At 40.0% G+C, this 13,033-nt stretch overlaps 2 protein-coding genes and 1 non-coding gene across 4 annotated transcripts in view; 2 read left to right on the plus strand and 1 right to left on the minus strand.

The window, feature by feature from the left end:
- Window positions 1–6,284, plus strand: part of LOC110060552 (peroxidasin-like) — a 6,896-nt gene extending 612 nt beyond the window's left edge. The window contains exons 2-6 of one of the 2 annotated variants that reach the window (XM_020767340.2): window positions 1,223–1,546; window positions 1,986–2,303; window positions 3,692–3,964; window positions 4,263–4,496; window positions 4,737–6,284. In XM_020767340.2, coding sequence (XP_020622999.1) covers window positions 1,223–1,546; window positions 1,986–2,303; window positions 3,692–3,964; window positions 4,263–4,496; window positions 4,737–5,047 — 1,460 coding nt within the window. In that variant the 3' untranslated portion in view covers window positions 5,048–6,284. The remainder of the gene's footprint in view (window positions 1–1,222; window positions 1,547–1,985; window positions 2,304–3,691; window positions 3,965–4,262; window positions 4,497–4,736) is intronic. The other variant, XM_020767341.2, reaches the window with a different exon arrangement.
- Window positions 2,655–2,727, plus strand: Trnaa-agc (transfer RNA alanine (anticodon AGC)). Its single transcript has one exon. It is a non-coding gene; the product is annotated as a tRNA-Ala (tRNA).
- Window positions 6,285–7,407: 1,123 nt separating the features above from the next.
- Window positions 7,408–12,332, minus strand: LOC110060540 (uncharacterized). The gene is made up of 3 exons (XM_020767328.2): window positions 11,887–12,332; window positions 9,995–10,067; window positions 7,408–8,982 (listed from the first exon to the last, which is right to left on the minus strand). The coding sequence occupies exons 1-3, from the start codon at window positions 11,899–11,901 to the stop codon at window positions 7,949–7,951; spliced, it is 1,122 nt and encodes a 373-aa protein (XP_020622987.2). The 5' UTR covers window positions 11,902–12,332; the 3' UTR covers window positions 7,408–7,948.
- Between the last annotated feature and the right edge of the window lie 701 nt (window positions 12,333–13,033).

Genomic DNA, 13,033 nt, shown 5'->3' on the forward strand with positions numbered 1-13,033 from the left:
TTTAGAGCGGTTTTCAATTGAGTGTCGGAAAACCAAAACCAAACCAATTACTTACCAATTAGACTACTCAGCCAATCTCAAGCCGTAGTAAAACCAAAACCAAAACCAAAGTAATTGTCTAATTACTTTCGACACTCAAATGAGAACCGCTCTAATAAACTTCAATCAATTTATCCCTTGCCAGTGCTGGGACACCTCATTAGAATTTCCTTGCCACTACGGAGATACATCGCTTCATTTACCGGCCTCAACATTTTCGTACGTTTTACTGGAATTATCGTTACAGTATTCCCTGTAGCTATAAATTACTGGAACCAATCAACAGAACTCCTTTCGTTTTCCGTCACAAACTATATTACTATATTAATTATTATTACTATGTTACTATATTATCATGAGGCTCATATGATATGTTTGGGAGCAACTCTACTCGAACGAGTCTGACACATGGAAGACGATCTTGGAATTCACTGAGCTACTAGGCAAGATATTTGGCGAATTATCCGTTACTTCTTATCTTCGACACAAGCCATGCAAACACTAGGTGGTTAAATTGTCATCTATTAGATGAGTCAGTAACATTATGGCATACCACCAAACGGTTTCATTTCATTACATGTAGCTCTTTCTGGTCATCATCATTATGATCACTCTCTATTGAATTAAGATTTTCTTTTATCATCCAAGGCAAGAGATTTAAAGCGAATGAATGTACTTTAATTAGAGACATTCCGGGCTTTCCGCGAAATGCCAGAGACATGCCAACGACTAGTGACCCGGCTAGTATTTTTTCATAATCCAGCGGCTCTAATCATTAATAGGGATTTTCCGAGTTGTGTCTTTTTCTTCGGTGTCAAATCTTCATGTGAAAACCATTCATGTGAAAATGAGTTCCCCTACAGATATATTTTCATGCAAACAAACTGCTGTTCATATGAAATATTTAAATCGCACGAGGGTTCGTTTCGAAACAGAAGCACAACGTAACACGGAAATGGCCTATTAACCTCGATCCCCACACGTTGATTGCCAAACACGTTTAGTGGTTACTCAAGTTGATGATGCGCTTTGTTCTCCTAACTTGTCTGTTATCTCTGCATTGTTATTGCAAAGAGAATCTAAGACTCGATTAATCGAAAAGTTTCAAAACAGAAGAAAACGGAATTTTATCACGTCATGTAGAGATTGTACAAAATGTTAATCACTCCCTAAATTTTCCTAGGCGTAAAATACACGGCTAAAATTGTCCGTCGCAGCTTGAAAACGAACCGCAGCGATTCTGATCTAGACGAAGCCGGCGCTGGTCTAAAGAGATACGTGAAGTTGATTGTTGCGGAGTCTGTAGAGTCTTACTGCCTCGCTCCAAATAAAATGTGCCTAGCTGGGCCCCCCGGACCAAAAGGAAATCAAGGGAGTCGTGGTAAACGAGGGTCCAAAGGAACTAAGGGTAAAAAAGGAACGAAAGGTATAATGGGAATGCCAGGTGAACCGGGTAAACAAGGAATCAAGGGAGATCTTGGAACCCCTGGAATCAAAGGAGAGAAAGGTAATCGTGTTTTAACTGAATTGCGTGATTTTCAATTCGTCTCGGGGAGAATGGGGTTATATGTTTGTGTAAAATAGTTAAAAAGTGGACGGGTTTTTTTGTTATTTGCATTTCACGATGAAATGTATACATCAAATTGTTGGCGTGATTTATTCTCTTTAATAAACGCACTATTTACGAAGTAAAATAAGTGGAAAGCGCAAACGCAGTGAAGTTTTTGGTTCTTAATTTTTAACGTGGCGGAAAATTTCTAATCCAGATTAATAGCTGATATTTAGCCATTTGATAAACGTTTCGATTTCTATATACAATGTTAACCTTAAATGACTCAAGTACAATAATACCTGTGACACGTAAAAAATCAAATCCAGTCAGTCGTTATCATTGCTAAAACCTTGTCGTTTTTACTATTGCTTTTACTTGCTTTGTTCCATTAAAGGTGACGTGGGAATTCCGGGACATCCGGGACCTAAAGGTGATGCAGGGGAGTCAATATCTGTTCCAGAAGTGATTGTATCTCCTGCCTCACTTACTGTAACTCAGAACCAGACAGCCACGTTTTACTGCTCAGCTGATGGTAATCCAGAGCCTAGCGTATCCTGGAGTAAACTAAGTGGAACAGGACTGGTGAATACGGACGGTCAAGGCAATAAGCTACAGATGAAGAGTGCTGGTTACAATGACTCGGGGAGTTATGCTTGCACGGCTGCAAATGTCTTGGGAGAAGTAAAGAAGGTGGTGAAACTTTTCGTTGAAGGTAAGATGTTTGGGAGGTAAAAAACAAACATGGAGCCTAACAAACAAATCGAATCGCAAATCAATGCTTGTTTTTGAAACAAGTATCGTATCGAGTGACCGGACGGATACGCACTCGGATTCGCACAAAAAAATTAACAAGACCATCAGCAGCTATCATTTGTGCAACCTTTAGTGGTGAAAATGTTGCCAAGCCTTCGATCTGATGGTAAATGAGGGCATCCAAAATAAAAGCAGTTCATCATGTACATAATCAGCAAATAGCTCTGTACTCAAATAAATCCAAATGCTGCCGTTGAACGTAAGAATGTCAATGGCTGTTTTGATTTCACAAAGTGACCAGCTCCCAATTGGCTTAATAGCTCAGTTGGTAGAGCACTGCACCAGCATCGCAGAGGTCAAGGGTTCGAATCCCGTTCGGGCCTGAATAGTTTTCAGGCTTTAATTTCACAACTGCTTAAGTTTTGTGCAAACTGCTATGATCAATCATGTCTTCGTGTTCTGCTATTGTTGTTGTCGCCGCCGTTGTTATTATTGTTTTTAATATACATATGTCTGGACTTATGAAAACCGTGCTAATTTCAACACAACCACCCTGACACTTTTCCAAGAAAATACACAGGCTTTTTCACTCAATCATCCACAAGCAGTCTGTCAACACAGAGCATACTGACCCATCTTGCATGTGTCTGGCTGGCTGGCTGCAGACCGCTAAGGCTGCAGGGCATTGCTGGCCAAGGCTGTCCTGCAAAGAAAATGAGCAGTTTAAGTGAAGAAAATGTCTCTCTCTGTGACCCAACCCAACCCCCCTGGGGTTAGAGCCTGGCGGCCCCGCTGGTAGCCAGGCACCAGGGCCGTCTTCCCCAACCCTTCTTGACGGAAGCTCCCCTGGCTTTTCGAGCACCGCAAAGGCCTCCCTACCGACTATCGCCGGCAGGCAAGCGCGAAAGTTTTGCTCCAAATTTGACGCGGTTTTCATAAATTCAGACATACATGTATATGTTGAATTTCCTCTCCATTGCACGAGTCCTTACTTATTTTGTACTCATTCCAAGTAAGCTAACAATTATTCCGCGAGCGTGCGTTGGATATTACGGGATAAATAACCAACGAAGCGGACAAATGCGTTTATAACTAAATTAATTAAGACCTTTTGATAGGCAAATTTGATGATTTTGACCACCTTTAAAAAAAACTTGTCGGGATTCTGTTACATCAAATACGGTCACCAGTGTGCTTTAAGAGAGATCGAAGGGAAAGAGTAGAAAGTAGACCTAAAGCTAAATATTGCATTGCACCGCATGGTCATGGTTACTGCAAGGCTTGTACATATTGAACTAAAATGTCTGGTATGATAGTTGCTTTTGTTTCTTTGTGTTATCAATTCAGTTCCTCCACAGTTCATTGAGACTCCTGACAGAGTTATAAAAGTAACAGCAAATTCACTTGCTTCGGTTTCCTGCCGAGCCTTTGGTTTTCCGCCGCCAACAATTGTTTGGTCAAGAGGACTTGTGCCGTTACCGGGAGGTCGGACCGCTGTTGCCAATGGTACACTGAATATCTCCAACTTTGGTCCTCAAGACGTTGGAACTTATCTGTGTAAAGCTACCAACAAGCTGGGATCCGTTGAGGCATTGACAACCTTACGTTATGTTCAGCCAGGTGTGAACTAATTAAAGATAGTGTTTACAGCTCCTAGGCCTTACACAAGTCGATTTTTGGCTCACAATTTTTCCTCGTGAAAATTGTCTTTAAGAAATTGCTGTATTAATTTTCTCTTCCTCGTTTAGCAGCAGAGTAACCTTGGCTAGCTTAAGTGTCAATACTTCCTGTGATCTTTCCAACAAATTATTTAACTACATGTACAGCACTAAGTTATTTTTGTACTCGAAAGGTGTGTTTCTACATTATCCATGCATCAAATGGAAGAATCTACATTCTGAAAATGATTTATTTTCAGGATTCTGGATGGACTCCGCTATCTTAACAGACAATGCATTTTATCAAACTCGCCTTTATGAGTTCCTGTCGCCTGCTATTGGAAGCAACCCTCAGTGGGTGCTGTGTTACCGCGCCTCCACTCACGGCTGGAGTATCAGTACATTCCACAGCAAGTGTGATGGGAAGCGTGACACGGTAACCATCATCAAAAAGGGACAGTACGTTTTTGGAGGATACACTGATATATCTTGGGGTAAATGATATCCTTAGTTTCTGCATTCCTTTCTACTTTACCGGACCATTCTGTAGTAGTGCACTCTTTGTCATTCCAATTCGGTGCCAGAGAGAATAACAGTACGAAAACACCATTTCCAGATGAATTTCAATGCCATAATTATAAGCAATACGAAATTGAAGTTTCTTTTACAATTTGGTCGAGTTTTCATGTTTAAACTGAAATTCTCATTCCGCTTTAAACTTGTGTTTTCTTTAGAGTCCAGTGGTGGTTATAGCTCGACTTCCAATGCCTTCATATTTTCACTCCGCAACAAAGAGGGTCTTGGACCATTTAAGAGCATGGTCACAAGGGCTTCTCGTGCTATTGAAAGGACCACAGTTCATGGCCCAACATTTGGAGGAGGACATGACATCTGCATCAATGACTATGCAAACAGTAACAGTAACTCCTACACCAACTTTGGTGACTCTTACTCCGTTCCAAGTGGAGTACAAGATAGGAAAACAATCCTGGCTGGGTCTTACAAATTCACACCTGTTGAGGTAGAAGTATTCTATCTTGGCTGAATGAGAAAATCATCAAACTTTTTTGCGCAACACATTGAAGCACGTTCAATGTCGCGCACAGCACGCACATGTTACGCACCTTTTGCCACTCCACTGCTCGGTGATTGGCTCTTAGTGGTGGAAAAACTTGTGCAAACTTAAAAAAATACTGAAGGGTCCAGTCTGTTAACTCTGTTTATTGTCTTACAGCACTCGTAAAGCGACGAAAATAATTTTCTTTAAGGAACTTTAGACCTTCTTCGGAGGACATAATCTCGCCCAATACGTCCAAGGGCACATTTAAAAGCTCTACGTTGTACTTTCTCCCAGGTGTTTAGGTCTTCTTTAAGGTTCGGACGCCAAACTAGAGAACATTCGGACGTACAAGGGTCTTATAAAATTTTGAAAACAATTTAGGATATTGGACCCACTGTTCTTCTTATAAATCCAAGTACACTGCTAGTCTTATTTGCAAATTTGTTCACATGCAAGCTCCATGACAGATTTGAAGTAATGTGAATTCCAAGGTCCTTGACTTCACATACAGCTTTCAACTGGTTACCACATAAATGACATTGCAGAGGGCTCAAATTATCATTCTTTTTCAAAATACTCATCACTTCGCATTTACCAGTGTTAAATTCATGGCTCCAAGATTCCAGGCGAGTAAGATAATGCGAGTTAGATAATGTAATATGTAGTGTACATGTAACTTCTCTTTTCATTACACGATTTTTGGTATACTCGTTCAATTCCGCATGTTTTGCTCTGTATGGAATATCCCACTTCTAATACGAATAGATTGCTCTTAATACAAAACCGGAAGCCTATTCTTTCTCTTTTAGGGACGGACCATTAGAAAAATGATGAAGTGGTGGGACTTTTTCAGCTTTTTTTTTACGTCCACCCCCTCAACTTCCCTATGCCTTGTGCGAATTTTTTTGTTTGTTTGTTTGTTTTTTGGGGGGGAGGGGGAGGGGGATATTCTACTGTCGCAATCTTAATCTTGACACTCGCCACAATCTGATTGCCTAGAACAGGCTTCAAACAAATACTTTTTTATCTTTCACACAGTCGTTTTGATTTTCGGTCAAAATTATACTCCGAGGGAAACATAACCACGTATTGGACACATTTAAGTGCTATTGCCTAACTAATGGGGCTGCATTGCATTTTTTTTTTGTTTGATGTTTAGGGATATATCAATTTTATTTATTCATTCCCCTTGTAATAAATTTCATTTTTGGCATGCGGTGAATCAAGGTTTTAGCTAAGATTTTGTGAGTGGCTGCCTAGTAATAAATATGGGGCCAAACGGCCTATTCTGCTAGGGAGGTCTGGGGGCATGCATGCCTTCCCCCCTCCCTCCCCCCCCCCCCCCGCTCCCCAGAAAATTTTGCAAACTGAAGCGTTTTTGGTGCGTTTTCCTAACCTGAAATCAAAGTACATTTAGAAATCTTCAATCTTCGCAGTTTTTTTGCTTGATTTTCAATTGTTTACTGAAAATCTGTTTTTGAGCGTGCTTTTGCTCATCCTATGATATTTTTTTTATCATATTTGGTTAAAAACAGTATGGATCGCGCCTCTGTGATATGCAAATTAGCTATGAAATGGTACCTAATGCGCATGTGCGCCAGCTGACTGTGTCCCCTCAAAATTACCAGCACGACTACTCTTTGAATTGGACAAACCGAGGTCCGATTGCTGCTAATTTATCTCTAACAAATTTCGAGGTTAAAAACTTCAGTTACGTAATATATTCCGCATAAGTTCTGCAAATAACAAGATAATTACCGCAAAGGGGGTAGTGCCCAATTACGGTTGTTGTTAGATAGATGTGTTTGGACTCTTTGCTACGTGAAGGTGCGCCAATTATGTGATAAGTGCGCGCTTGGAGAGCCAATCAAACTCGAGAATTTTGTCATAGATAAGCGTATAAGATTAAAGACAAAATCAATCGACAGCAGAGGATTCATAGAAATAAATTTAGCTCTTGCATTAATTCTTGAGAGGCTCGGTAGCCTCATGGTTAATGCGGTCGACTCGGGATCGAACGCTCGAGTGATCGAGCGGTCCGGGCTCGAGCCCTGGCCGATGACATTGTGTTGTGGTCTTGGGCAAGACACTCTACTCCCAAAGTGCCTCTCTCTCCACCCAGCTGTATAAATGGATACCGGCGAATTAAGTGCTGGGGGTAACCGTAGGATGGATTAATATCTCATCCAGGAAAGGAGTAGAAATCGTTAGCGGTTAACCCTATTCAGACCGCGCCTGTTTTGATCTTCTATGACCATGAGGGGAGGGGACGCGCAGTAGGCGTGCTTTTGGAGTCCCTCCCCTGCAATTGTTAGAGTATTTAAGCTATGGCGATGGAACTTGAATGATTAATATTATTATTTATTTTCTTTGAGGTTCTTTACTTAAAATGATGACGTCACATGAAGCACAAATGGAAGCATTATTTCTGAACAGCCGCCTTCTTGGATCGGCCATATTAAATTCAACGTAACCCTAAGGCTCAAACATAGTCACAAATAGTAAAGAAAGCTAACTTTATCTAGGAAGTAAAGTCACTGCAAAATGCAGGAAAATTTAAATTTGAAAATCATGCCTGCCAGAATACGGAAGCTTGATTGGAACATTGGACATAGTCACAGTTTGTAAAGAAAGCTAACTTCTGTAAGAAGTAAGGTCACTGCAAAACACAGGCAAATTTAAGTTTGAAAATCATGCCTGCCAAAATACGGAAACTTGATTGGCATATCAAGTTCCTCAACCCGTCACAAGCGATACCAAATTGTTTCCATATGGTAACGGCCTCAACCCTCCCTCCCCGCCCTTGCCAGCCCCCTCCATCCCCAGTGTTAATAGCGTTAAAGCCCTGGTGACCTTCTTTTCCCACAAAATTTTCTAAGTGCGGGCTTACAGGAGAGTTGGCATGCATTTCGTTAGCTGTTTGATGTTTTCTATAAAAATAAACTTCAACATGACCAAGTTAAACTTGCTATCTAATTCCTCTCGATGAAGTTTAAATGGATGAATAAAGGAGTACTCTTTATGCGGAAAATAAAGATACCAGAAAAACCTGCTGTCACTCACTCGGGGGTCGCCTCTCTTGCCTGGAATGTAGTAACCAGGGAGACGAGTGATGTTCTCGCTTAGTTCTAAGAGGCGACTGATGGTCGGTACAGCAATTTCTAGGAATACCTTTTGTTTATAAAACGTGTTTGACAGAATTGAAAACGCGTTGGCGTGCTTTTGAGGAATGTATAAAACGTCTGAGCGACTACCGAAGCATCTTAGTATTCCACCGCTGTTTTTCAGAAGAGTGTTTAAAAGATATTTTCCGTTTAGTTTCGTCTTCTTGAGGGTAATATTTGCCACATCCCCAAGAGCTCTTCGACAATTTTCCAAGCCGTACCGACTCGCCCACCAGTACCATTCAGTGCTTGGGGATTCGTTAACAGGGTTAGACCGGATGGATGAGGATTCCCAAATCTTGCCACGGTCAAAATTCGGGAAGTTCCAATATTTAAGCAATACGTCATCGCTGATGTAGAAATAACCCTTATATCCTGGATATTTCCGTATGGCTCGACCAAGACACTCGTATCCCAGAAAGCCTCTGATGATGTCGACGTTGAGGATGTCTGAGCGCTCTGTATCGTCAGGCGGACCACAGAATAACAGATGAGGGAAGGCAGGTTTATACAGGGCAACCAGATGAGGTACACTGTCGTAGAAGGGATAATTGTAGACAACAACGAGCAAGACTTCCTTAAACGCGTTCTTTAAACAAGAGCTGCTAGTAGCCTTTTTGGGAGTTGGCTTTTTAGTAGTAATTTTTTTAGCAGGAGGCTCTTCTGTAGTCTGGTGGCTTTCATGTGGAACAGTTCTGTTTGTGACACGGTAATCGAGAGGTTTCCCCTCACTGGCATTTCTGGTAAGAGTGAAGCCTAATGGGAAAAACGGAGACAAAGAAAAGAGTTGTGGCACTACAGCGATTTGATGTGGGCATGCACTTTACGTTAGCACATAGATTCCATGTTGCCGTGCGTCTTTTAAGTAATAGATCACAGATATAAACGTAAAAAATGCGACGAGCGTGTCACTGATGTTCTTACCACATTACTAAACGTAACAGACGCTCGATAGTATTGTATCTATCTGTTTTATATAATAAAGAAACAAAAAAAAAGGTTAATGACGTCATCTATACGTCTGTCCTCCAATAGATCGTAAGAACTAATGAAAATGCGAGCATATTTTGATTTTTACATGTATAAAAAAATTAATAAACCGTTTGAAGGATAATGATCAGTTTGCATTCTCGTCCCGGTAAGAAGTCCACTTTCCTTTGATCTTCGCCCACAGGGCCTTGACACCGGAAAACCAGATAAAGGTAGCCATGGAAGCAACTTATTAGTTATCTGAAAACTTCGACTCGTAAATTTTACAACGACTGCCAATTTTGTTAGCTTTTGAAAACGTTATTCGTGCTAGTTTATTCTAAATTGAACTCGAAATCATATCATTATCAATATACTAATTACAAGTCAGGAGAAGTGCTGTGCATTAGGTTTCTGATCACTACTAGGTAGCATTATTATTCCTTTTTCTTACTCGTTACCAAAAGGTGGGTAAGGTGATGTTAAGTCTGGATATGAGCCAAGTGACTCATCAGGCCGAAGCTTCTCCCGGTTTCTGTAGCATGAAGCGACTAAGAGTATTTCTACTCCCCCCTAGATCGGATGCTAGTCCATCACAGGGAACAACCTCAGCATTAAAGTTGCGGGTACCCATTTATACACCTGGGTGGGGAGAGGCGCTGTCAGAGTAAAATGTCTTGCCCAGGAACACAATACAATGTTCCCAGTCAGGGCTCGAACCCGGACGGTTTGTACCGGAGGCCACTGCGCTGAAGACATTTAATGGTTAAAATATTATGATATCAGAATAAACCCTCACCTGAATAAGTGATAAGGATAAAAGTGGCTATCAACAATGCAAAATACAGTTGCTGTCTCCCGCAAGTATTTTTCTGCAAGTAAAGCAACACAACATTACCAAGTTAGCACTTTTCTTTCATCATTTCTACGTTTGAGCTGTCGTGATGTACATGTGAATTTTCCGTGACGAGAACGCCACCAAACAAAAGGTTTAATGAGCAAAGCAATGGCTGTGCGCGTGCGTTATAAATCTTTGTGCATTTCTTTGCCGTCCTCTGCAAAACAACGACGTGAAATGACCACGTTTTGCGTATTTTGGAGAACGCGAACGAGGGTGGCTAATTTTTGGTACTTCTATTTGCTATTGAACGCTAGCGTTACATATTTAGGTTGAGCAAATTCTGAGACCAATATGCGCACTGAACAGATCTAAACAACTGTGAAATTCGAAGGCAATGTTTTTTTTCTAGGCGCTGTCCTCGGGTTCGCCGTCGTCACTGCTTAAGCTCCCTTTTAATTTTGCTATGCTGTTTCTCGAAAATCTAATAAAAAATATTCATTTCATGTTGGTCAAGGAAATGCTGTATTCCTTCATTCGTTCGCCGGCGATCTTTTTTTTTAGTAACATTAGTAACTTTAGAATCAAAATTAGTGGCTTTCTCGTTCTCGTACCAGTTTTGAAATATGAAAGTCTCTTGATTTATGTTATTTTCTGATTGCGTGCATTCCGCTTTTCATGGGTAGTGCGCGCGCACTTCCAACATGGCATTGTACTTATGGCATGGTAATTAATATCTTCTTTCAACGGCTGTATTTGAACTTAAATTGCCTTCCTTGCCTTAATTGTCTTAATTTGCATTTTAAAATGTGTAACTTAAAATACACCACAAATATAGATACGAATCTTTGTCACTGAAAAGCTGTTTAATCAATAATTCTGACACTTCTGGCTTTCAACCTAAACTGCATCAAAAGGAAATGATATCGAAACGTTAGATAATCTGCAAACTGATTCGCGCCTCATTGCTCACTGTAGAGAACATTGAAGAAATATTGAAGAAACGGTAACAGTTGTTGAGGTTTTTGCACTTAAATAACTGCTTATTCTGCTCGAGATTTCCTTGCAAAATGTTATTTTTCTTGTTTTATATATCAACTCGTTCGTTATTCTTTGAGCACAAGGGGACGTACCTAGAATTTTTCCAAGAAAAGCACTTCCTCGATTCGATCTTAAAATTGAACTCACTTTATTCTCATCTACAGCTGTGTATATACTGCCAAATGTTTCCTGTTAATACAGACATCTATGACATTTATTTTGGTGAACAAAGGTTTTGATTTTTCGTTTTGTCAGGTTTTGCCTAGCAAATCAACTAGTTTTAGGGATAGCAGCTGTGAACGTCTAATAACATTCGCATGAACAATCTGAGCTCTTTGGTTCATAACACTAGGAGATATTTTTTGGTTCTTAATTGAGTTGTCTGAACAGAGTGTTGTAAGGGGGATTTTTAAAATCTGAGTGAAATTTCAGATATTGAGACGCCGTCTTAACACTGAAAAATTAAGATCAATTTCGAATTCAACTGATTCTAATGAACTATAGACCACAATATTTTTTTGCAGTGAAGGGCTTGAAATAAGGCTTCGAATTCTGCTGGGCGTGAGTTTGTGGGAAAGACCTTAATGGTTTTTAGATTATACCATGTTCGCACTTATTTCCTGCCGTCTAATTTTCGCGTTTTTCGCGAATTGACCAAAATCGCGAAATTAAGACTGGAGGAAGAATAAGAATAAATAAAATAAACCTCTTGACATTTGCGCGAGTGAAATATAATATCGCTCTTTTTTGTCTTCTTGAAAACGCAAATTATTGCCTAACCGAAATTTCAATTTAAGTAAATGCGAAATTACCTTGACACCATCCATCTGCTCTCTTAGGCTCGCCGGATCCAGCAAAAAAAGCGCCCATTAAACAAAACGATTTTTCGTCGGATATATTCTTTTTTTCACGACGAGTCCCAACCAGCTAAGTCCAGCTTATTGGCAAGCGTTTAATTACATGCAAGCGGGGAAATTGATGCCGAAACTTTTCAAGGAAGATGTCAATTGATTTACATAGAACATGTCCAATGTTAGTTTATTGCATCGTATATTGACGTCGAATTTATTAAGCGGCTTGAGGGATTTATTCAAGAGCTGTGTAATATTTGTTTTTGTATCAATATATCTACTGGCCTCCTATTATGAATGCCGTTCTCTGATTAGCTACGCTAATCGCTATCTATTCTGCTGTGAATAGTGAGTGGCTCAGCGGTGTGCGGTTGGTTTCGAAATTACTCTGCAGACTATTTACACGAAGTTTTGTACGACTAATAGATTCATACTAAAACAACAAGATTATTCGCTTTCCATTTGTAAGCGTGATAGAAATCTCTCGCTCATAACCTAATTGTTGAATGTATTAAAAGACAAAGAAATTTTCCAATTTATTTAACACATATAATGATATACATGAAAAAATGCTCAATTCTGATTGGCTGAGAGCAGTGCAGTTCAGGTGTAACATCGGTACAAAAAGTGTAACACCAATGCAAATTACACATCGTAATTTTGGATCATGATTGGCTGAAAGACAATACGAAATTTGCTAAGCCAATGATATCACGTAAAATGATGACGAAAATTTTGTGCGAAAACTTTGAGTTGAAAAAAATACTTCGAATGAAAAAAATGGCTTCAAGAAAGACATTCCAGCACTTCCTCCACGCAAATTTTTTCATGTTTATATTGTTAATAAGTAATCATACGCTTTTCCTCGTTCAATTTGGAAATAATTTGCACTTGTGAGTTTTTCGAAAAGCTGAAATTGCACTTGCCGAAGCGGCTCGTGTAATTTCAGCTTTTTGAAAAACTCACTCATGCAAATTAATTCCAAATTGAACTTGAAACCGAATGATTACCTTACTAACAATATTTATTTAGTCACGCACAAGTGATTGACTTTACATCATGTGATCAAACCAATGATTGCTCTAACCTCGTTCTCAGGGTCTCTCAT

The sequence above is a fragment of the Orbicella faveolata genome, unplaced genomic scaffold (assembly GCF_042242905.1).
Source record: "Orbicella faveolata isolate gen_17 unplaced genomic scaffold, um_ofav_v1 contig_34, whole genome shotgun sequence".
Taxonomy (NCBI): domain Eukaryota; kingdom Metazoa; phylum Cnidaria; class Anthozoa; order Scleractinia; family Merulinidae; genus Orbicella; species Orbicella faveolata.